Raw genomic sequence first — 24,630 nt, forward strand, 5'->3', positions numbered from 1 at the left:
TTTGGCGACACTGTTATATGATCGCTTTTAGATTCAGGAGCCTAAAAATGCAATTCAAAGTTCACTTGAATAAGACCGCCAAACCGACTGTACGTCGTACCCATAGCGGCGTGTCGGAGGCCCGCAACTCATCGGAGAGTGTCGTGCAAGCCTGGAAATGGTTAAAACGCGAAAGAACCTGGATTGTTCACCAGCCTTAGAATTTTGCAACTTTAAAAAAGATGTATATTACCGAAATACATTGTTAACACGAAAGGCGTTATTTTTGCTTAGATTTGTATCTATTCACAACGAACTGCGATTTATGTTTTTGAAATGTGATTGAACTCTCGATGTGTGCGTTATAATATGCAAATTGGATGCTAGATGAATTATATAAAACCAATGGAATATCATACTAACTATTATTATGAATTCGGGTCGCGGTTGAAAAGCCACGACGCCGCATTGAAATAAAATTATTCTTTCTTAACAGCAAAAACCCGACTGTTTACTTCTCAATGATCGCGGAATGACGCGAATTCACTCACACAGGAGTCCGCCATCGTGGAAGGGGCTGATCCAGAGCTTATATTGAGGGCTAGCACCCGATGAAAAGGGCAACTATTATGAAAAGAGGCACTTTTCACTTATTATTCAAAATTCATTTCGTTTTAGAAATGATACTTTTGTTTAGAAGAATTTCAGATGATTGTCTTGTAACCCTAGCCGAATTTCGAATCCGAATTTCTAAATCCGCCCCTGGTGGTTTACGTTCACCGGAATGAAGAATGACATAACCGATGAGGATGCAATCAAGACGCAAATTCTGAAGGGACCACAGATTTTCTTGATGAAAGGTTTTCTTAACTTCAGTGAGAAGATAGGGTATTACGCGACCCAGGCCCCGATAATACCCCCTATAGACCCTCCTAGACGACCGTCTGGAATCGAAGTCTGTCTAAACCGTTAAGTTTGAAATTTGAATATATACATCTAGACATGACATTCATATTGTGTCATGGTTACGATATAATGTCTGTTTGACTATCATTTTCGTTTACGGTGACCTGATTAAGACTTACGACTTCGCAAAACAGGTTTGTAGCGGCGTAAAAGTCTATTCATTTCAGGTTGATTAATGATTGAAATTTTATCAAAATAAGAGGAATGGAATTCTTACGTCATGAGTATTGTTGGTTCGAGGTGAAAAGAGAAATCGAGGTCACTGCGGATTCAATGTGGAATTACAAGACAACGTCAGTTGGTCGTCGACTCATGTTTGGACTTATAGATATCGTTTGGACGCAAATAATATCGAATGTAATTTTTTCTGAATCATCTTATCATCAACATCTGTAAGTAGGGCACGGGACACGTATCCAATTGTGCATTTCTTAAACGTTCGAATCAGGAAATAGGGTGTATATATGTGTTTATATACCTTAGGCCTACGTTTAGACACGTTCCGTTGCGGTCTCTCCCGATTCTGGAATTTTCAATTCTAACGCGTTCGTTTCGACCGGAATGCGTTCTATTCCGGAATAGGGTGATCTGTGACTGGTGGTGGTGAGTTTGCAATCCGGAATCTGGAATTGCGACATTTACTGAATTGCTGAATCAAGTACACAATTCTGAAAATGCGGAAAATTACTTTAATCGTTTTCATAATTAGTTCTGGTGTTTTTATTATAATGACTGGATTTATCGCAACCCACTACCGAGGATCTACATCGATACCGAGCCTGCCATCCGTCACGACTCTCATTACCAGCACATCTACTGACTCTCTGAAGGAGGTTGATCCCCAACAACGTCCATTCCCCCTAAATCCGCCACCGCTAGAGGTAATACCATTCCCGCAGAATCCATATCCGGTTATGACCGGCTTGTTTGTCGGTCGAACTGGTAACTTGATGTTCCAATACGCGGGGCTGTATGCTATTTCTAAACACTATGATGTCATGCCGGTCATGCCGGTCAATTTTGGAATAGCGACAGCTTTCAAATTAACGGCCCCCTCTATAACGCTTAAGAAAAATAGCGTCAAAATCGTGCTCTACGAAAAAGGCGCGTGTAAATTCGATCCCAGGTTTTTCAATTTAAACATCACCGGTGTGTTCGCCAGCCGTGTCTGGGGTTATTTACAGTCGTGGAAATATTTTCAAAATGAAACCGACGAAATTCGTAAACAATTCACGTTCCGAAAACACATAAAAAAGGCCGCCGAAAATTTCGTACAGCGTAGCGCGTACAATCTTTCATTGCTCACTAGCGCCAAAATTACGACTATCGGCATACATATAAGACGCGGCGATATGACGTTAAAATACTTATCTGAGTACGGCTACGTCATAGTTCCGGTCAGCTATATAAAAAATGCGATGGACCGCATGACGTCATTGTACGGTGAAAATCTACTGTTTATTGTTGCGTCAGATGATATTCGGTGGTGTGAGAAAAACGTACCCAGAAAAAATGCGAATGTAGTTTTTTCTAAAGCGAAAGACCCGGCTTTAGATCTGGCTATATTGTCCTCGTGCGATCACGTGATCATTTCGACTGGTTCGTTCGGATGGTGGGCGGCCTGGTTAGCAAATGATCCGACTATATATTACAAGGATTGGCCGCGTAAAAATTCGACACTGGCACGACAGGTCAATCATGAGGATTATTTTCATCCACATTGGATCGGCTTAACCGGAAAGTGAAAGACGTTTGCGGTTTTGATGGGCGGATCTAGGAATATTGGAGTCCAACCGAATAGAATGTGAATCCCTCGAACAAAGGAGCCCACGCCGAGTCGCCTCGGTGTTGGATTTACATCCGTAAAAAGATGCTATTTCTGAAATGATGAGTATCAAATGCGCTGGTTGTAACGACAATAGCAGAGAGCTCATATACTATGCTCGGCAGCGATCATTCTTCCTGATAAACCGATTCCCCGTTTCCCAGCTTGTATTCAAAGCACACTTCTTCCAATAAGCCCACTTTGATAGAAATTAATGAGAAGGGTCAATCTTTAAAAACCCTGAGAGGCCAGTGGCGCAAAGAAATGTCATAGAAATTACAGCGTTTCAAAAAGAAAATGGAATTCGACATAATTCCGATGAAACGACGGATTTCAATTCAGTTATATGGTTTATCTAGTGACAATAGAAGTTATAGTTGCAATGTGCAGAGACAATAATATTTATAATAATGATAATAAAATAATTGTCATTTAGAAAGCGCCGGCATTTTAGTAATATTCACCATTGTTTTGATTTTAAGTGCCCCCTAGTTTGTCTCTTTTCATCTGTTAACTGATTTTTTTTGTAATAAAAAAACATCTATCTGTTGTACCAGACCACGTCGATTGTCTGGTGCCGCAAATTAGATGCCGAAAAACTTAGCACTGTAGATATCGATAGAAACGAACGTATTTGTACATATTGTAGTCTAGGTCTTAACAAAATCCATTTTCTTTTCGAATATTCCAAACTTAACAATGTACGAAAAACTTTCCTAACACCATTTTATGTAAATAGACACTTTTAAAATGTCACAATTACTTAATGCTTAAAATAACAATATCCTAATCAAACTCACTAGATTTGTAAACGTTGGCCTCAAGTTATTCAAGGAAATTGTATATTTAAATGTATTATCTCCATTACTATTCTATTCTATCAGTATTTTTGTTTTCTTGTTTTTAAATTTTGTAAATTATAAATTTCATTGTATAAGTTATTGTAACCTCTATGTACCAATGTTTTGGTTAGAGTGAAATAAACTTTCAAATTCAAGTGGTTTCAAACGCAAACCAAACGTTCGGCATGGCAGATGACTGGATAGATCTAGGAACGAAGTTGGTAGAATTATTGCGTGACCGGGCCTGATGTCGCTAGCACATTGTTCAAAAAGGAAAGATAAAGGGTTTTAAAGAAATAGCTTTTCAGCTAAAAATTTATTTCCAAATAATTCAAAATAATGTTTACCACTTGACTATCTGAGCCGACGCAGTTACTAGTAATTGGTACCGAGGGAAGCAACTGGGCGGATCTCGTATCCCGCTAGTCGGCCTCAGTAGCTGGGAATTGGAGCGCTGGGCTGCGATCTCGGTCGCTCGCAGTTGAGTGTGTATAGGAGTCGGTAGGCGTTGCGTCGCTTGTCGGCATAAGCCAGCCTTAACAGTGCTTGCTCCATATTAACTTAAAATTTGAATAAATCTTGAAGTGACATTTTTACCGTCGTGTCTGTTTGAGAATAGTTTCACTTTCGCTTTTAATCATTATCAGAACATCGGTAATCTGCTTAGACCCGTGTTCCCGCGAAAACAGGTTTGTAGCGACGAAGACGTCTGTGCATTTAAGAGAGCAGATCTATACATTCGCTGTGAAAAATTTATGTTCAAAAGTAAAATAAATCAAAAAGAAAAGGGGAAGGAATTTAGGTACGTTTCGCGTGGTAGATCACTACGTGTTCAATGCGTATATCCACAACACAGTTGGTCGTCAACTCATGTTTGGACTTCGCAAAAAATATCGGATTTAGTTTTTTCTGAACCATTTTATTATTAAAGTCTGTGAATAGGGCACGGGACACGTATTCAATTGTGGATTTCTTGAACGTTCGAATCAGGAAGTATAAGGTGTATAGAATATGCTTAGACGTCGTAGGCCAGCAGCCTTCGTTTAGACACGTTTCGATGTGGTCTCTTTCGATTCTGGAATATTCAATTCTGACGCGTTCGTTTCGACTGGAATACGCTCTGAATATTACGGAATGGCGTAATCTGTGACTGGCGGTGCTGAGTTTATAATCCGGATTCCTTCGGACAAAAGTCATAACTTTTTACTGGATCGCTGACCACAGCCCGAATCATGTACTCAACCAGGAAAAAGTGGAAAATTATTTCAATCGTTTTCATAATTAGTTCTAGCGTTATTTATATGATGAATGGATTTACCGCAACCCAGTGCCGCTGCCGAGAATCATCATCGACGATACCGGACCTGCCATCCGTCGAGACTTTCATTAACAGTACATCTACGATGAATGTTGAACGTCAACAACTTTCATTACCCTTAAATCCTCCACCGCTAGAGATAAAATTCCCGAAGAATCCATTTCCAGTTATGACTGTCTGGTTTACGGGTCGCATTGGTAACTTGATGTACCAATACGCGGCGCTGTGTGCTATTTCTAAACACTGTGACGTCATGCCGGTCATCCCTTTCGATTTCAAACTAGCGACGGTTTTCGAATTGACAGCGCCTTCTTTAAAGCTTGCGAAAAAAGGCGTCAAAACTGTGCTCAAAGAAAAAAGCACAGGTAAGTTCGATCCAAGGTTTCGCAATTTAAACATCGCCAGTTTGCCCGCCTGTCGTATCCGGGGTTACTTACAGTCATGGAAATATTTTCAAAACGAAGCCGACGAAATTCGTAAACAATTCACATTCCGAAAACACATAAAAATGGCCGCCGAAAATTTCATAGAGCGTAGCGCATACAATCTTCCATTGCTTACTAGCGCCAATATTACGACTATCGGCATACATATAAGACGCGGTGATATGAAGTCAACACGCTCATTTCGTTTCGGTTACGTCACAGTTCCGGTCAGCTATATAAAAAATGCGATGGACCGTATGACGTCATTGTACGGTGAAAAAGTACTGTTTATTGTTGCATCAGATGATATTCCGTGGTGCGAGAAAAACGTACCCAGAAAAAATGCGAATGTGGTTTTTTCTAAAGCGAAAGACCCGGCTTTAGATCTGGCTATATTGTCATCCTGCGATCACATGATCATGTCGACTGGTTCGTTCGGTTGGTGGGCGGCCTGGTTAGCAAATGGAACGACTATATATTACAAGGATTGGCCGCGTAAAAATTCGCCACTGTCACGACAGGTCAGTCATGAGGATTATTTTCCGCCATATTGGATCGGTTTATCCAGGAAGTGAAAGACGTTTCCGGTTTTAATGGGCGGGGTCGGAGAAAAAATCAAGTGAATGTCCCGAACAAAGCAGCCCTCACCGTGTCGCCACGGTGTTAGATTTAGCCTACATCGGTTAGGATGCAATTTCGGAGAGAATGAGTATCTTAATGTGAACAAGTTGTAACGACATCTATGTAGCTGGCTCGATAAAAGACTACGAGAAATTTCGTTGAAAGGTGCATTGTAGGCAAGAAAAATGATTTAACAACGGTTGTCGCTCGGGTTCCCCCTTAGGCGAGCACCAAAAAAAAAGTTTTTTTTTACGGCGCGCCTAAAAAGGGGGAACCCGAACGATTCGTTTTATATGGCCAGATTTTAGGCGAACGGGGGACACTATGAAACAATAAAGCAACAGTTTTAAATACGGGGAACGATCATACCGGCAATTTCAACCATTTTCAACACGTGAAAAAAAAACGCTTGGAAAGAGGTTAATTGAGTAACATGACAGTTACATGTCACGAGTTACAACTTTGCAACTGATTGCGTTTACAAAATATTGTATATGATTCGATACTTAGCTCCCCCTGGTGGCGAGAACATGAAATTGGGTAATCCCAATTCAACGTGAGATGTATCCTATGACAGTGCTAATGATAATCAAATATATATCAAGATTATAATGCAAGCTTTTGATATTTTCCTTGGTACTTTAATTGATAGAAGCGTCTTCAAAAATTGCCGATTCCAGCGAACAACAATGTATGCATCAGTCAGCTTAACTGTTTATAGGCTGCAGGGGCCGGTCCCTAGTCAAGACTTAAGACCAAAAGTGGTATTAAACCTTAAGACTGGTCTTAAGTTGTTAGATTGGCTATAAAACTAAGTTTGTCTTAGACCGCGGTCTTAAGTCTAAGCCAGTCTATGGAACCGGCCCTTGGTGTGTCTAGGGTGGAAGCCAAATACCAAGACAATCAGCGTTTTCAATAATTGGATTCCGTTCCACAGTTCTTTGCTCGGCAACGGTTGCGCGAGTGTTGAACCACGTTTCTCCCTGAAAAAATCGTTTCCCCGTTTCCCATATTGTATTCTAAGCACACTTCCTCCAATACACTCAAGCCCGCTTTAATCGAAATTAATGAAAAGGGTCATTCTTCATAATCCCCGAGAGGCCCGTGGTGAAATTAAACAGCAAAAAATGTATCGAAAAAAAATTGTGTAGTTAAACAGTTGTAACGACGGAAAGTATAAATGGCGACCATATAATTTTCAGGGCATAATTAAATCATCATGCCCTAAACGCCAACATGGGGTTGATCAATTTCATCTTTTTTTCGTTCTTAATTACCAGAATGCGATTATGATATCACGATTTTTGATGCAGACCAGATACGTAGCGGTAAAAAACAACGTATCAGAGGCGCATTTGTTTGAAATCGGTTTATAGGAAACACGTCTTTGTTCATGCCGTTTTACAAACCGGTTCGCATAAACCGGCATCTTTGTTCAGGCGTAAACCTAAAGGTTTCCGAAAACCGACTTAACGCGTTGCGAGCGGTTCGCAACATCGAACCGACTTTTCCAACATGGCCAAATAAGGAAAATTCCGCGGTCAGCTGACTCAAACCGAATTCTCGTTCTGTCGCATTTGTTTGCTCTACCGCAAACCGGTTTATGACGCAATAAAACCGATATAAACCGGTTTTATAGAAACCGATTTCAAACAAATGCGCTTCCGATTGGCTAGATACATAGACTGGTGCCAGTGGCGACCCGTCCACCCAAGAAATCTTGGGCAATGTAATTAGGCGCTTTTACGAAATTGAATCTGATTCAGTTTAGCTAAATCCGATTCGATGTTGGAAAACAAAAGGATTAGTAAATCGAATGGTTTTTCGTAAATGAGTCGAATCAATTTATCAATTTAAAGGTCGCGATTCGAAAGAAAATGGTGACCGAATTATTGATAGATGATGGTCTGCAATAGATGTCTTTAGCCCGCGGTCAAAGAGGACGCCAAGTTGGATTTCACTGACTAAATCGCCACTAACTTGCTCGCCGAGCAAGTTAGTCGATTTAATAAATCAATTTACTAAACCGCGTCCATAAACGAGTTGGTTTACCAAATCAGATTCACTAAACCGCGTGCCGTAAACGTGAAACTTAAATCGATTTACAAGGATTCATTTTCGTAAAATCGCCTATTCACCATTGAAGGCTGTGCGTGTTGGCGTGAGGCAATCAATCCCAGGGGTCGGTTGCACAGTCAGTCACACTTAAGACCAGTCTAAGACCAACTTAGTTCTGTAACCAATCTAACAACTTAAGTCTTAAAATTTAAAACTACTTTTGGACTTAAGACACGACTGTGCAACTGGCCCCTGGTAAGCGAGGATGGTTCCGCTGTATTTCAATAAGAGCAAATGAAGCCACGATCATTCAATAATAATGGAGTAAAACGTTTTATCCCGTACAAAAAAAAAGATAATTTATTACATAGATGGCAGCACAGATACCGTTTAGACCGTATAATCACTCAACTCAAGTTATAATAATTTGATCAGATGCTTCACAGATGGGCAGCGCAATTTTCTTTTTCATGAGAATTCGAACCCTTCGAAAGAAATTCTGTTTGTTTTAAACCGTAATTTAGCGACAATAAAAAGGAACTCGCGAGAACTTTTCTTGAATTCAGTCGATATATGTTCATAATACGCAGTAAAACCAGCTTAATCCGGATCATTCGAATATCAATTTCCAGATGCTTAAAATTCATGTACGGACGAACCGTATGAATGACGAACAGGATCAGATCGAAATCTGGATTAAGCCGGCTTAACCGTATAATTCGAATCTTACAAAGCTAATCATTCATTCTTAAGTTAACCGAGCATTCCGGAATTGACGGCTTGTTGATACGACGGACCGCCCTGGCCTTTGTTTTCCGGCGCCAGTTTGATCATGTCGTCGATTCGTAGAATGGTGATCGCGGCTTCGGTGGCGAATTTCAAACTCTTGATCTTCGATATCGCCGGCTCGAACACGCCGGCTTTCTTGTTGTCGCGAACGACGCCTTCGTACAAGTCGAGCCCGACCCTGAATACGAAAGAGAATGGAAAACTCATTTTCATCACTGAATTATTAACCAGTTAAATGTACATACCGGTATACTGCGGCAGGATGATGTCAGGTGTGGATCTAGAGGGGGGTTTCGATCCCCCTGCTCAGCTACCAAAACAATTTTTTAAGCGTTTTCTTGAAGGAATTGTACTCAAGACAAAGTGGGCGGACAGTACCAGATAATTGGTACTCATTTCATCACTGAATTATTAACCAGTTAAATGTACATATACTGAGGCAGGATGATGTCAGGTGCGGATCCAGAGGAAAGGGGGGTTCAGAGGACGTGAACCCCCTGCTCAGCTACCAAAAAAGTTTTCTAATCCTTTTCTTGAAGGAATGTACTCAAGACAAAGTGGGCGAACAGTACCAGGTAATCGGTACCATACCATCTTATGTTTGGCCAAACAATATGTCGTATAGGCCCCCTATCATTAGAGATTTTAGTCGACAGTTTAACATTTATTAACATTGTTTATGAACCCGCGAAAAAATCCTGGATCGGCGCCTAATGTCATAATAAGACCCTCGTCTTAGTAGACATATCATTTCGAGGGATTTGAACTTGATGACGATGTGAAATACCCTGTCATGGTACTAACCCATACCCTAGTGGACACATTTCCTAAGGAGGGGGTTAGAATGAAATATGCAGTATTATAATTTCCGCCAGGGCGTAAGGCTTTTTTCATTAAAAGTATACCCCCTTTTTTGCCCTTTTTCTTTTCTACGCTTCACAGTGTAGAAGTACTTTCTGTAACTTTTCTTTTATGTAATAGTGATGACTGTATTTCTGTATTCTGTATTGTATCTCTTTAGTAAAGAAATACACTTATATTGCTATTATTATCATTATAATTACCATTTTAGATCGGCGTGTTCCGACTTCGTTTGAGATGAATTGTGATAGGCCCGCAGTTTCGCGACGAGGTCCGTGGAATCTTGCGCGGCGTTGACCGCGAGCTGTTTCGGAATCACCAGTAACGAACGCGCAAACTCGGCAATAGCTAACTGCTCCCTAGAACTCTGTAACATAAAATAAACAAGATTTTTACATACAGCTTAGCTTATACGGCAGGTGTCAATCTGCAGGCTGGAACCACCCGCCCCCTTCAGATTCGCAACCATCTGCGTGAAGTTTTGACAATATTGCTTTCTGACATGCATTTAGGACTTCACCAGAGACGTTTCTAATCGAAAATGGACTGCAAACACTAGAAACTAGGTTTTTCACCAGAAAACTTTCAAGTAGTGATCATCCACACTTCACACAATGTTGAGTTACATGATCAGTGGGAATCAGAAATTCCCCGATATTCTCCAGACCCATTTAACCAACGATTCCTTGATTAAATCATATCCTCATAACAGCCGTTTAATTTTACTCAAGAGGTTCCTCGTGCCACTCAACACCAGCAAAAACAACAAGATGCCAAAAATTTAGATTCCCCGACGTTTCTCCGATTTTCAAGAGAAATCAGAGCCAAACTTTCTGTGCAGGGAAAATAAAACCAGAATTCCCTGATATGTAAAAGCCCGGTGATTAAGGTTTGATTTTAGGCTGCAGGACCCAGTTCCACAGTTGTGAGTTAAGATTTGACTCACCACAGTTAACTCATTGAAAATGAACTAATTCTAACTCTAACTCACAACTGTGGAACTGGATCCAGATTGATATGTGCACAGTTAAACAGTTTTAATATATCGAAGAGAACATACCAGAGAAGTTGCGTAATTTTCCAGATAGATCGATAACGCAGCCTCGACCGCTCCACCGCCGGGTACGAGCGATTTCGATTCTAGTACTCGTTTCACCACGCAGAGGGCGTCGTGTATCGACCGTTCCATTTCGTCGACCATGAAGTCGTTGGCACCGCGGAGAATAATTGACGCAGCTGTGCGAGCCTTCGTTCTGAAATTTAAAAAAAAAAAAAAATATACGAGATACGAGGACTTCACAGTTGATCATGACAATCTAGGATTCCATTTGTGGCAAGTGAGGATCCACCAGGTGCGCTAGTGTGCAGTAGTCAGTGGCAAAGCGTGTATCCACTAGGTTTGCTAGCACGCACAAGCAGGGTCCCTACAGATCGTCATTCCTGGATATAAGCAGTTTACAAGAAGTTAGAGAAGATTTCATCGAACAAAGTCGCACGGAAACTGTTTGATTTTATACGCAATTTAGCACTCTCATCAAATTCCCCTGACGTTAAGCTATTTTACAAAATTCATTTTTTTCAAGACTAGGGGTCCAGGGACACCATGCCCACTTGGGAAGTGGTTTCAAATGCTCAACAATCTAACAATTTCAACATTCAACGCCCCCTGGTGACCATTCACAAAAACCAATGACCTTGAAACTCACCACAATCATAGAACCTGTCAGCAACTACGATTTTGTAATTGATTGTGATAACAAAATATGCCTCGTTACCAATTTAATATGGAAATACTAAGTCATTCTACTATTCACCGCCCCCTGGTGACCATATTCAAAACCCAATGACCTCGAAACTCACCACAATCATAGAACATGTCATGAACTACAACTTTGCAATTGATCATGGTAGCAAAATATGCCTAGGTACCAATATAATAAAGAAATACTAAGTTATTCTACTATTCAACGCTCCCTGGTGACCATATAGATAAACTTATGTCCTTAAAACTCGCAACAATCATAGATGATGTCATGAGCTACAACTTTGCAATTGATTGTGGTTACAAAATATGCATAGGTACGAATATAATAAAGAAACGCTAAGATATTGTATTATTCAACGCCCCCTGGTGGCCATATACAAAATCCAATTACCATGAAACTCACCACAATCATAGAACACGTTATGAGCTACAACTTTCTAATTGATTGTGGTTGCAAAATATGCTTAGGTATCAATATTATGTGGAAAAACTTTTTCCCACTTACGAATGAGTACTGGTGACACCAAGATGGCCGCCAATTGCGTCATAATTGGCTGATGAAAAATACCTGTCTCAGGTATAAAACATCCCTTTCCAAAGAATACCCATCACAAATTGCAATGAGAAATGATAAACCAGTAGGAAGCTACAGGACTCAGAATTTGGGCCAAAATTAACATTTTTGGGCACTAAAAAGGTCATAGGACGGCCATCTTGAGTCCGATCGACCCAATTTTTGTTATGTTGATGGGCCCTGGGGGGATTCACATATATCCGAAAGATCAAGGTAATTGATCAAAGCGTCTTCAAAATTTCCCTCAAAAAGTTCAAAAATGTGTAAAAAGTGCTGATTTTGGCGAACAACAATGGCTGCCAGTCGGCCATCTTGATTCTGACGGGGGCAGTTTTTGGGCTGAAGATGTGTCTAGGGTAGATACATGTGTAACCCAAATATCAAGACGTTACCTTGAAGCGTCTTCAAAACTTCCCAAAATAACTGGATTCCGTCTATGGATGGACGGACGGACGGACGAAAAGTGAACGCAATAGCCCGCTGGGACTAAAGTCCCAAGTGGGCTAAAAAGTCAGAATTCCCCGACTTTTCACCGATTTCCTGTTAAGTGGCCACCCTGGCTATCTTACGTACCCTTTGATAAGGATCAGCTCATCGTCGCAGATACGTTCCTGCACGACTTCATCGGCCTGACCGAGATTAGTGGCGTCGAATGACTCATCTCCTTCTAGATTGGCCATCGTCATAACTAACTGACCTGCAGAGAAAATACACAAGCAAATGAAAATACACATTCGAAGTTCATTGTGTTACCGTCCCTATTTATCTGCTGTTTATCTTTAATTTTCAGGAAATGGTCCAACGATTTGAATTCTTGTGCGTAAATTCTGAGCTCATAGCATATAAATATCACTGTTCCCACAGTTACATGACTTAAAAATTCCCAAGTATTTCATGGTTGATTTATCCGAATGGAAAATGGGGCCTACATAAAAATGGACAGATATCATTATACTACATTTTAATGGTTACTGGTTGATTAAGGTGACTTTTCAAGAGAAATTGCTGAAGAAAGTTGCGTTGGCAAATGCAATGTGTGAAATGTAAATGAATTTCCAAAATATTTCCCTGATTTGAGGAAAATTTTTCAAATTTCCAGACTGGGAATTATTTTTTCCAAAATTCCGAAGTTTTTCCCAATTTCAATGATCAAGATATCCATTTTTCACAAATTATCGCATCAACCCGATAAAGCACACTTACCTCCGGTGGCTTTAGCGATACGTTTCAGATCGGCCTTCTTACAACGTCGCACGGCCATCGCGCCGACCTCGACGAAATACTTCAAACACAGATCATCGATTCCACCCGTCGTGAGGATCACGTTGGCGCCGGTCGCGAGGATTTTCTCGATTCGTTCCTTCGTGATGTCGGATTCCCTGGCGAAATAAAATAGATCACAATACGATGTGGTAGGCTTTCGACCGTTTGATGATGAACATCGGTGAGGGTTCGTTCAGATCAGGGAACCAAAAATTCCTTGATTAAATAAAGTTATCCTTAGTGAGAGCTGTTTCTTATCAAGATGTCCCTTGTGCCACTCATCATCAGCAAGAACAACAAGACACCATCAATTCAAATTCCGTGATTGAATTATAAGATATCCTCAGTGAGGGCTGTTTCTTATCAAGAGGTTCCTTATGCCACTCGTCACCATCAATTGAAATTTTCAACACTTTTCTATGATTTTCAAGAAAAGTCAGAATCCCCATATTTTTCCCTGATCTGCTGGACAAGTAATGCACTTTCTTTGATTCTGTAAATTTCGAGTTAATAAACGTACCTTTGTCTGATGGCGTCTAATTTCTGCGGGTCGGATACCAACACTTGCACGCCCATCTTCATCTTAGCTTTCTGCAGGTTGAAATCCAAACACGCGATCTTCGCGTTCGTGATCTTCTTCACCATCACTGAAATTAACAGAAATAATTTACCATTAAATAATACACTGAAATGTCAAGTACTAGCTAACAAACAAGATCATTCTATGAAACGGCAACCAGGGATTCGGGGCAACATGCGCGCCTGGGATTGATCTGAGAAGCCGGTCAGAAGTGTATTCCAATCGGTTCACAACTGAAGTTGGCTGACAACTTCTAAACACTCTTAAAACATAGCTTCACGTTACGATTCATTTTAAAGAAAATTAAACGATGATAATCTGCCAACTTTCTCGTTCGAACACAACCACTTTTAACCGTCAACGTTATAAATCTAGATAATCGAGACCGAATTTACAATTGTTTCACAAATGTGATTCTAATTTCGCTAAATTCACTCGTTTTTCGAGTCGTGCGATTAAGAAATCGAAGACCTGACAATAATGTCGCATGATCGCTGGTGTAACGAGTCAATACTTACATTGAGAAGCGACCGTGCAGTTCAACGCGTATCCGTTAATCATTTGACTCTCGCGACTGCTCTGGCCGTGCGCTTTCAAAACGTTGATAGCTTTGATCGGATAACGGTGTCCGCCTTTACCGTCGGATACCTTAATCGCGTTCGCCGCGTCGACGACCATGTTCGAGAAGAAGTCGGCGTCAGTGGAAAAACGTCAAGGGAAATTTTCTCATTCAGCAAATTATTTAAGTCATAACCAGGCCACTAGATTAGACCAACACGCCACTGATTTTAACTAATTGTACGCGTTATTCTTATTTATGGGTGACTTAAGTGAACCTTTAATCAAACTTTGAATAAATGCAAAGATTCTTTATCACCATTCTTCCAATTTTTATCGCCCACGCTTCATGTCATTGTTCGGAGCTTCATCAGACATTTTCGATTGAAAATGAACTAAAAACACCAGATATTAGACATTTCATCAGCACACTTTCAAAAACTGACCATCTACACTTCACTTGTGTCCAGTATTTCCATCTGATACATTTTCAATTGAAAATTCACAAATGAATTAATCGAAAAATGAACTACAAACACGAGGTGTCTATTGGTTTTAAGTCAATAATAACAGTTAACAATTCAATACTACCATAGAATATATCCACTGGTTAACTACCATCCATTCAACAACTGGCCCCAGACAATTATCATCAAGTTTATTAAAATTGATCGTCGAGACTTCCGATTGATCCATAACTAACGACAAATATCATAATCATGTCAATAAAAGGATATGATCCGATGACTTTGCTCGCCATGCTGGTTTTCGCTGCATTGATGATGCTGTCCTTGCCGAGTTCATCAACTCCTAACGTCAAATGTTCTTGGATGTACTTACAAGCTTCTCTGAAATGGTAAAATCGGGCAATTTAAATTACAAATCGTCTGGCCATACAACAAAATATAAAACATTTGTTTTTCTAAGTGGACAGGAGCTGGTAACTCAACTGTTAGAGCTAACCAGTGGATAATTGCCATAATGACAATTGAAATAGCTTTGTAACTCTGATCCACCAGTTAACTCTTAACCAACGTCTGAGCAACCGGCCCCATATATCTTATTGCTGAAACTTCCACGACGTTTTTTCAAGTAAAATTCCGGAACTTAAATCCTGCAAATATTCATATTAATCAGACCACTCTTATTATCCCCACTTCAGGTACAGCTCTTAGGGCTTAGGGGTGTCCTCCTCAAATATGTCAATTTTCAATTAATATGTAGTTGTAATCAAACAAAATTTGTATTCCCATGTTCATATATTTGAGAAAATAAATTCATACAGTCATTCACTTTTAAAGCAGTTTATAAGCAGTACTCACTTGCAAGCTAATCTATATCCAGTTATAATCGATGTGGGATGTATTTTATTTGTCACCAGTTCATCGGCGTTCTTTAACAACTCCGCAGCAATAATCACCTGTACGAAAAAATAAGAAAATGTCTATACGTCAAAAATCTTCGAAAGGGTCCAGTTTTATGCGAGTATAACCTGGAATCACCCCTTCTAGGATTCATAGCATAACCGAACTAATTCCATGACTCCATGATATTTTTGTGTGGCAACCAATTCAGACAAATAGGTAGAGTGAACTTCGCCTTACTCGGACATGGGCAACTCGGACTTATGGCTAACTCTTGACAAAAACAAAATCATTTTTCTGACTTCCTAACATATGATATCCATAACTCGGACTTTGTTTCATGGATTTTACGGGCCCCAGTTTGTCTGAGTTTAAGGTAAGGTTTACTGTAGAATTTTTTTAAACCAGAACTTATAAATTTCTGAAATTCAACATTTTAGATACCAATGCGTGAGCGTGTCTGGGAATTTCGCTGCACTTACAACAGAAGTCGTTCCGTCGCCAACTTCCTCGTCCTGAAGCTGAGCCAACTCAACGAGAATCTTTGCCGCAGCATGTTCTACTTCCAACATTTTCAGTATGGTGGCGCCATCATTCGTGATCGTCACGTCCTACAAATAATGATCATTATTGGCAGGTGTTGCTAGTGAGTAAGATATCAATCACCAAGTGCAAATACGAATTCTAATTCTACTGGCAAGTGAGGATCCACCAGGTGAGCTAGCGTTCAGCAGGACATCAACTACTGTGGCGATAGAGGATTCCACTTGTGGCAAGTGAGGATCTACCAGGTGCGCTAGTGTGCTGTAGGACATCAACTACTGCAGCAATATAGGATTCTACTTGTGGCAAGTGAGGATCCACCAGGTGTGCTAGTGTTCAGCAGGACATCAACTCCTACAGCAATAGAAGGTCCTCCAGGTCTGCAGGTGTTGCAAACAGTTTCTAGGTCTTTCGCGCTACAATTTCTTCCACATTTCAATTGAATTAATTCTGTAAGATTCACCAAAACTTACCCCGATATCATCAACCAACATCTTGTCCAACCCGACAGGACCTAAGCTGCTTTTCACGATATTAGCTATGCTTGAAGCTGCCATAACTAAAAACAATTAACCAATTAGTATTACTGTATTAGTAACTAATTATCACGTAAACATCTGAAAGCAGGGGACCAGAAACAAATAGCAAAGAGATTTACAACAGTTTCCTGTTGAAAACCTATGTAAAAGAGAATTGGTGGCTTTACTAACTGAATCCTGAAAGTGGCCGGTTTACGACGCCTCTGTCCAAAAAGACTGAGACTAGCAAGCTTTGCACGTACTTGAATCAGGGCCTGGTCATCATTGAGAGCGATATACCACACGCACTTAAGGTTTCCAGTGAAGTGGTACTTAGGATTCTGTTGAAAATCCCCAGGTCAAATGAGTCTAAATAAAGTGACAAGCCCTGTCTTGTCCATTTACTTTGAAACTCGAAGTCCATTTGGCGACAGCTAATCCCAGCTCATGTGTATCTAGGACCCTCATCGTAAGTGTGGGTAATTCTTTTTTAAGCTTAAATTTTCTCAAGCGTGGATTATTTCCAATTAACAACGTGTCCGCAGGATGAATCACTTGATGGATTTTTCTAGAAGGAACCGGCAAAAGTGACGGTCGGAGCCGCCCGGCCGGCGGGCAAGTCTGGTGAGAATTAAACCAGCGTTCACTGGACCCCAAACAGTGGTAGGCGACTGTCGCACCTCTTCAAAGAAAGAAAATAAAATCCTCTCCCATAAAAATATAAATATATCCTACCGTTTTGTGTCCTGATCGATTGTCCGGTGGTTCTTTCACCACCGACGGACAGAGTTGCCATAGTGTCAGCCATCTTGGATTGTTAGTGCACGAGGAATTTTTTACGGCCGTGATTATATCGTAGCGTAGAGAGATTGAATACGTCACCATTTGCTGTAGTAGAACATATGCTGACAGTACGGTCACGAGTATGATTTAACCTTAATCCATTTAGACAACCAGACCGATTGGCTGAAACGTTGTTCAGTGAAAACCTTCGATAAATTTTATCATCAATCATTTTACTTGCTTTTTAGTTACATTTAATAATTTATAAGATAATTTTATAATTTTTCATACATTCTATATCTCAAAAATCCCAAAATATCGATATTCTATTCATTGAAGGGTATCATCGTTTCGCCATGAAAGGTTTATTCTTTACAGAAACAAGATGGAGGCGCTGGAAATTGTTGGCGATCAACATGTGGGATATATGTAAGTTCAGCTGCCTGGACGTTCACGGATTGACTCGTGATTTTAAGGTTTTAAAAGTAGAGATAGACGCGGCCTGATTCGTTCTAAATAAAGTTTACCTGGTCCTGGTCTCTCCATTCAGAGACCCCCATCATCGTTATCTTGTCCACGTCCACGATGACGGGCCACAGTTACGTCACACAGGCCAGTTCCAAAAAAAAGGCCAACACTACTACGCCACTAGAGTATAGTAGGGTCAGGAAATAAGAGGAGAGAAACTAAAAACATGATTCCGAAAATTCTACTTTTTCCTGTTTTGGGCAATTCAAGTTCTATGTATGACCTTATGTAACGTTGTTAGTGAAAAATGAAAATATTATCCCTACACATGCAAAGAAGTGCAATTTCCGCGGTTTCAGAAAATGTCAATCAGAGTGTCTATTCGAAAAAAGGGCTCAACTTCACTTCAGTCAAATTAAGAAAGGCTGAATCCTGTGAGACCTACACAGGGCACCACCAGGTGACCGGGGCATCCCTGACCTTTTACCAAGAATCTTAGTGTCTGATGTACCACACACAGATCGGTTACACAAGGATCGTAGATCACTGTGGAGACAGCCACACAACAGGACTGGGTGAACCCTGACCTCTGAGTACTGAAGAAGTATTGACCCCTCTGCTCTGGTTTGCTATCCGACAAATGATATTATTTGGTTGTTTTTGCAGCTTGTGTTGCGAGTGTGGAGTTCAAATTGAACCGAACCCTGCGAACATGTGTGTGGCGTGTTTACGCTCACAGGTCGACATCACTGAAGGAATACCGAAACAGATGGCGCTTCATTTCTGCAGGAACTGTGAAAGGTATTGTCAATAAACCCTGTTAATTCAAAATTTAGTCTTTAAATTTTCAAATCATCTCCATGGCCTAGTTTCACGAAAAAGTTTAAGCCTAAAACGGTTAAGTTTGAATTATTGTCCTCGTTGAAAACATGACGTAACCATTGGCAATTACACCAAAAATTTGAGTTTATCTTTTTTGTGAAACCGAGCCCTAGTCTTAAATTGTTAGATTGGCTATAGAACTAAGTTGATCTTAGACTGGTCTTAAGTCTAAGCCATGACTGCGCAACCAGCCCCGCGGGGACAGTTTCACGAAAAAGTTTAAGCCTAAAACGGTTTAATTTGAATTGTTGTCCTCATTGAAAACATGAAGTAACCATTGGCAATTACACCAAAAATTTAGTTTAATTTTTTTGTGAAACTGAGCCCTGCACTCGCGGATATAAATCAGTCGGCACTGTCTGGAAGGGTTAAGCCATTATGTTGCATAACTTTTTTCTATCCTGCAGATATCACCAGCCTCCGGCCGCTTGGGTTCCTGCAGCTCTTGAGTCAAGGGAATTGTTGTCAATTTGTCTGAAAAAGTTGAAAGGTTTGAGTAAAGTGCGACTGATCGACGCCTCGTTCGTGTGGACAGAACCGCATTCGAAACGTATCAAAGTGAAGTTAACCATTCAGAAAGAGGTAATATCTGATTTCATGTCCACGGCAGAGACGACTTTCGTGAATGATTTTGTTAGTCGGGATGAGGAAAATCTGGAAAACAAACTCATCCTCTACCGGCAGGAATTCGAACCTGATAACATCGAGATTGCCACGGTATGAAAACCTGCCACACTAGCCCGTTTTATTTTAATCTGGGTTTTTCCCATTTATAGTTCTTCCGTGAAATTTGCCTCAGCGATTATACAACGAGCAATCTGATTGGTGCTGCAAGTTTTCGAGGGGTTAACCTGAACACCCGGTTTAGTGTGGCAGCGGTTCGTGGCATGGCTGAGTCTAGCAATGGTTCGAATCCCTGGCGAGGGAGGGTGGGAAAACTGGGAATTTCGGCAAATTTTTCAAAAAAAAACCTTGAAATACTCGGGGAATTTGGATAATGCTATTATTGGCCGCATGATTCAATAAGAAATGAATGAATTGTAAGATTTTAAACCACATGAAACGATTCTAATTGATTGACAGGTGAATAACGGTGCTATTTTACAACAGACGTTTATCGTCGAGTATATCGTCAGTAATCAGATGTGCGACGACTGTCATCGCGTCGAAGCCAAAGATTACTGGAAGGCTGTTGTCCAAGTTCGACAAAAGGTAAAATCCAGGCAATTCCCGATTCCTTTTACCCCTGTAGGAATTCCGAGTCTTTTGTTGAAAATCCGAGAATTTGAATTTTGGTGTCTTGATCTGCTGGTTACAAGTGCCATGAGAAACCACTTCAACCCTGAGGATATGCCCAAATCCAATCTGGAAATCTTAGGTCAGGGTGCAGTGAAAATCATGGAAATACTAGGAAAATTTGGATTCCCTGATCTTAAGAACCCTAATCCTAAACAGCCAGAAAAGAAACTGGTGCTGGCAAAAATTCATGATGAATTTTTGGTGCTGGGCATTGTTCGAAAATCGCCTTGTCTTTTTATTTTTTGCTTTATTTACTTTCTGTAGACGGCGCATAAGAAGACATTATTTTACTTGGAACAGTTGATATTGAAGCATAAAGCCCACACCAATACAACTAGTATCAAAACACTGACAGGTAACAAAAATGATATCCATTTAGGCTTAGAAAAATGAAAGAGGGCCTACTATGCCTTCTTTCTCCTAATCAGCCATGTCACTTCTGTAAACTGCGATAAAGTTTGTAAACAGTTCATTTCTTTAACTGTTGGGTCTGTTATAGTTAGTTCGATCATGATCTTTTTAATCCAACTGCTCACGTAACGCCAACCTTTTTGAGAGAACAAATTAGCAAAAACTCAAATTCAATAGAAATACCATTCATTATAACGTCACGTTTTTCATTGGTCTCAAGAGTGGCGTTTTAAAGAACTTTTGTACTGTACTCGGTTTCAGATGGAATGGATTTCTTCTACGCGAATAAACAAGACGCTCGAAAGTTCACGGATTTTCTGCTGGCCGTCGTACCGTGTCGATACCAGACGTCACAACAGTTAATATCGCACGATCAAAGGAGTAATTTGTACAACTACAAATATACTTACTCGGTCGAAATAGTTCCCGTGTGTAAGGCAAGTCATAAAACACAAATACTGATCCGCTAGATTATACAACTTGATTTTCGATTCCTTGAAAAACTTTTTTAAGTTTGTGAACTTTTAGGGATCATTCATTTATTACTTACGCATAAAATTTGAATTTTTCAACCCCCCCTCCCGTTCTGTACGCAAAATCAGCCATTTTTTCATATACATTAAGCATTACAGTACGCAATTGCACTTACTCCTCCACCCTCCCCTAATGCGTACGTAATAAATGAATAACCCCTTACTGGACTGTTAAGTTGGTGAACTGTTACTGAACCTCAAACTGAGCTGACTACGACCACTTTTTCAGATAATTCTTATTCTTTCAAGGAGCCCAAGTACGCAAACATATCAAACTACTTTCAAAATCGGAATAATTTCATTTTGAATTAAACTACATACGATTTTTTATGGCAAATAACTCTCAATTTTGGTGAAAACTACTAAAATCAGATATTCTGATTGTCTGGTCTGGACTGGTTCTCGAAATGCTTTGAGATAAACGCGTTCATGTTTCTGGTTTTTGTTTTTGCGGTTTTAGGATGAAATCGTGTGTCTTCCGGCGAAACTAGCTCAGCAACTCGGTAATCTAGGTCGAATAGCCGTCTGTAACCGAGTGACGCAAACAATTCATCTAATCGACCCGAATACCTGTCAGAGTAAGTATCGACGCTGCTTTATGTTATTTAACCCTTCCAGTGCGGTGTAGAAATCGGTGATGGATTTGCTCATACATCGCACAACGGTGTATCCATGTAAATATTAGTAACTAAAATCTTACGCTGCACCTGGGTGTAGACACCAAATAGCATGCAACAACGCACTGGGGTTGAATTTTCCAAAATTGCCAAATAGTCTAGCGCTCTATAAGGATGTCTCTACTTAAACTGCTCCTGTCACTTAGAAAGTGTTTATTTTGCTGCTCACCCATTCAGACATTCACCATCAGAAGTCTGAATGTACGGATATTGTATCATCTGAAATAAAACGTTTTTGTTTTCCTTTTCACTTCAGTTGCCGAGGTGAATAGTAACGTGTTTTGGCGTTCGCCTTTCACGGTGATTTGCGGTCCGAAACAACTAGTCGAATACCTGGTCATGCAAGTCGATATCATCGGTGATAAACACCTCGCTAGCGGACACGGTCGCGAATCTGTCAAGGTAACGAAAATACTGTATTCGAACTGTGGCCACTGACCTGGAAAACTCAGAAAGTGGCTACCTTGTAATATTTTCCATTCTCTTCTGTGGTAAACGGGAAGTTTGGCCACGCTTTTTGAATGCCTTTTATTAAAAAATCTTTTCCTTATAGCATGTATTGGCTGACGTGTATGTTGTGAAGGCCAGTGAAGTCGGGGTTGAAGAGCCTAAACATTGCCGTACTCATCTTGGACATTTACTGCTAGCCGGTGATTCCGTTCTGGGGTATGTTGTTTTTTCGGGGGTTTTACAACCCCCTAAACCCGCTGAGCAGCACTTGTTGCATTAGCGGGTTTGTGAAATTTGTTATCACTCAACCCACTGAGCGCCACTCAAGACCTTATTGGCAGGCTCACAGTTTCTTTTTCCCGATTTAGGGGCTAAGAAACTTAGCCAACACAAGGATTCGGGATCCGTGAACTTTGGATCAATGATATCAATGACTGATTGCTGAAACCGCTGTTTAAATTCTTCATTAGTCGTCTCTCTTCCCTTGAAAAAAGAAACATTGAATATCATTGATACCCTGTGTGGTGGTTAGCCTGTTGAGGGTAAAACATAGAAAATAAAACTAAGATAGTCTTAGACTGGTCCTAAAAACATCTAAGTCATAACTGAGTAATTCATCCTTTTGTGCCGAAACGATCATTTCAGGTTTGATTTGTCGAATGCTAACGTCAACGACGCGAACTTGGACAAAATGAAACAGGAGCAAATTCCCGACGTGGTCCTCATCAAGAAAGTCTACGGCGACAACACGCGTCGTATGCGTCGACGTCGCTGGAAACTGAAACATTTAAATCGCGACATCGACGACGGAAGCAGCATTCAACGGTACGCAACATCTCATCGATTCTTATCCCCATTATCAATCTGCAGCCTGGAACAAGCGGCCTATTTAGCTCAGTGAGATAAGGCGTATGCTGTTGCATCCACTATCAGTGCTGAGTGGCGAGTGGGTTCGAGTCCTGCTGGCTGCTTACAGTGTGCGGGCAACACTTAAAGGCCGTCCCATCATGAGGTTAAATGAAAAATCCAATAGGGTTAGTCTTGGGAAACCAAGATCTGAACAACGTAAAGCAAACAGACAAACAAACTTGCTTTCTTGTGACAGGGGATCCGCCCGTGGATGTTTGTAGTAAATTTATCAGTTCATTATCAATAGAAAATGTCTTGGGTGAATTGCTCTGTGAAAGTCTAGACTGGTCACGATTATTGCATAAAGCATCGAACGTCTGGTTGAGTGTCCAAGCTGCAGATTGATATCAGTTATGATGGGTCATAAAACCTTGAACAGCGAACTTAAGATGAATTAAAAATTGTTGTCACATTTATTTATTCTATGCACAGGGATTACAACGATTTCTTGAACGACCTGGAAGAGGACGTGGACTACAGACAAAACGTTGATATCTATTTGGGTAAGCATTTCGTCTATTTGCGATGTAGTGGCGATGCATTGGGTTATTCCGGTGAAATATACAAAAATTTCCTTTTTGAAGCCGAATATTATCAAACCGCTAATGAGAAAAGTTGATTCGAATTTAATAGAATTAATATAGTAGAATTGAGGCGCTGTTACTGAGTATCTACTTGCTTGCCAAAGTAGCGGTGCCAGTAACCCCATTCTTAACCTGATAAGTCACCTCTTAAACCGGACTGATTTATTTCATTAGTCACGAATAGTGCGAATAAAGCGGTGATCAATGTATGATTGAAATAACATCCTTTTTCGTCATTCTTGATAAATATCATTTCAATTTTGTCGTTTCAGATCGCGAAAAAGTTGCAGTTGAAACGGACGATTCGGAATACGGCGATGAAGCCCCGAAAATCAGTTTACAAGAGATGTTAGACGACCTTCACATTAGCAATGATGCCACCGGGGGCGAAGGTGACGATATGATCGAGTGAACAGGGAAAAACTCGCGATTCACGTGTGAACTGTGATGATTGATGTGTTGAAATAAATTATCATATATAGATCTAATTTCCTTGGGGTTTTTTCTTTGTTAAATGTTTGCATCATTCTCAAGCATATGACCACGGAATACTGAATGCAGTAAACGATTTCCTAATTCGGCTATGGCCAGTTCAGACTTTAGATTGGCTTGGGCGAAATCATTTTCCGACGTCCTTACGCGTTTTGACCCTCACTCATCTCTGATCAATTTTGCCGGTCCGAGTTTAGTTTAGTTTTACTCGATCCTGAACCCGTCTACACCAGGACGTGCTGCCATCTACTGTTAAAAAAATCTATATAAAATTGTTGCTACAACATATCGAG

At 40.5% G+C, this 24,630-nt stretch overlaps 4 protein-coding genes across 4 annotated transcripts; 3 read left to right on the plus strand and 1 right to left on the minus strand.

Moving 5' to 3' along the window:
• The first annotated feature begins 1,673 nt into the window (after positions 1-1,673).
• LOC141910383 (galactoside alpha-(1,2)-fucosyltransferase 2-like) lies at positions 1,674-2,892 on the plus strand. Its single transcript, XM_074801118.1, has one exon. The coding sequence runs from the start codon at positions 1,674-1,676 to the stop codon at positions 2,688-2,690; it is 1,017 nt and encodes a 338-aa protein (XP_074657219.1). The 3' UTR covers positions 2,691-2,892.
• Positions 2,893-4,238: 1,346 nt separating this feature from the next.
• Positions 4,239-8,378, plus strand: LOC141909500 (galactoside alpha-(1,2)-fucosyltransferase 2-like). Its single transcript, XM_074799899.1, has one exon. The coding sequence runs from the start codon at positions 4,845-4,847 to the stop codon at positions 5,928-5,930; it is 1,086 nt and encodes a 361-aa protein (XP_074656000.1). The 5' UTR covers positions 4,239-4,844; the 3' UTR covers positions 5,931-8,378.
• A 12-nt stretch (positions 8,379-8,390) lies between these two features.
• On the minus strand, positions 8,391-17,664 carry LOC141909499 (T-complex protein 1 subunit alpha-like). The gene is made up of 12 exons (XM_074799898.1): positions 17,585-17,664; positions 16,805-16,890; positions 16,271-16,399; positions 15,747-15,844; positions 15,162-15,272; positions 14,385-14,566; positions 13,807-13,933; positions 13,227-13,402; positions 12,597-12,720; positions 10,745-10,937; positions 9,888-10,051; positions 8,391-9,001 (listed from the first exon to the last, which is right to left on the minus strand). Exons 1-12 carry the CDS (start codon positions 17,655-17,657, stop codon positions 8,788-8,790), a joined length of 1,677 nt encoding a protein of 558 aa, XP_074655999.1. The 5' UTR covers positions 17,658-17,664; the 3' UTR covers positions 8,391-8,787.
• Positions 17,665-18,008: 344 nt separating this feature from the next.
• LOC141909582 (60S ribosomal export protein NMD3-like) lies at positions 18,009-24,325 on the plus strand. Its single transcript, XM_074800048.1, has 12 exons — positions 18,009-18,061; positions 18,767-18,901; positions 19,390-19,564; positions 20,066-20,194; positions 20,546-20,636; positions 20,954-21,129; positions 21,686-21,803; positions 22,159-22,304; positions 22,456-22,568; positions 22,998-23,177; positions 23,694-23,764; positions 24,118-24,325. Exons 1-12 carry the CDS (start codon positions 18,018-18,020, stop codon positions 24,255-24,257), a joined length of 1,518 nt encoding a protein of 505 aa, XP_074656149.1. The 5' UTR covers positions 18,009-18,017; the 3' UTR covers positions 24,258-24,325.
• Positions 24,326-24,630: the final 305 nt, after the last annotated feature.

This window comes from Tubulanus polymorphus, chromosome 8 (assembly GCF_964204645.1).
Source record: "Tubulanus polymorphus chromosome 8, tnTubPoly1.2, whole genome shotgun sequence".
Taxonomy (NCBI): domain Eukaryota; kingdom Metazoa; phylum Nemertea; class Palaeonemertea; order Tubulaniformes; family Tubulanidae; genus Tubulanus; species Tubulanus polymorphus.

What these genes read in the sequence shown, in the direction of transcription:
- LOC141910383 (XM_074801118.1), top strand. Translation starts at nt 1,674, where the DNA reads ATGACTGGATTTATCGCAACCCACTACCGAGGATCTACATCGATACCG.
- LOC141909500 (XM_074799899.1), top strand. Translation starts at nt 4,845, where the DNA reads ATGTACTCAACCAGGAAAAAGTGGAAAATTATTTCAATCGTTTTCATA.
- LOC141909499 (XM_074799898.1), bottom strand. Translation starts at nt 17,657, where the DNA reads ATGGCTGACACTATGGCAACTCTGTCCGTCGGTGGTGAAAGAACCACC. An exon ending in TGTTGGTTGATGATATCGGG is followed by an intron (nt 16,400 to 16,804) that starts GTAAGTTTTGGT and finishes CATTATTTGTAG; the next exon opens with GACGTGACGATCACGAATGA. An exon ending in GAACACGCCGATCTAAAATG is followed by an intron (nt 9,002 to 9,887) that starts GTAATTATAATG and finishes TTTCGTATTCAG; the next exon opens with GGTCGGGCTCGACTTGTACG.
- LOC141909582 (XM_074800048.1), top strand. Translation starts at nt 18,018, where the DNA reads ATGGAGGCGCTGGAAATTGTTGGCGATCAACATGTGGGATATAT. An exon ending in AAATAGTTCCCGTGTGTAAG is followed by an intron (nt 21,130 to 21,685) that starts GCAAGTCATAAA and finishes TTGCGGTTTTAG; the next exon opens with GATGAAATCGTGTGTCTTCC. An exon ending in CGACCCGAATACCTGTCAGA is followed by an intron (nt 21,804 to 22,158) that starts GTAAGTATCGAC and finishes TTTTCACTTCAG; the next exon opens with TTGCCGAGGTGAATAGTAAC.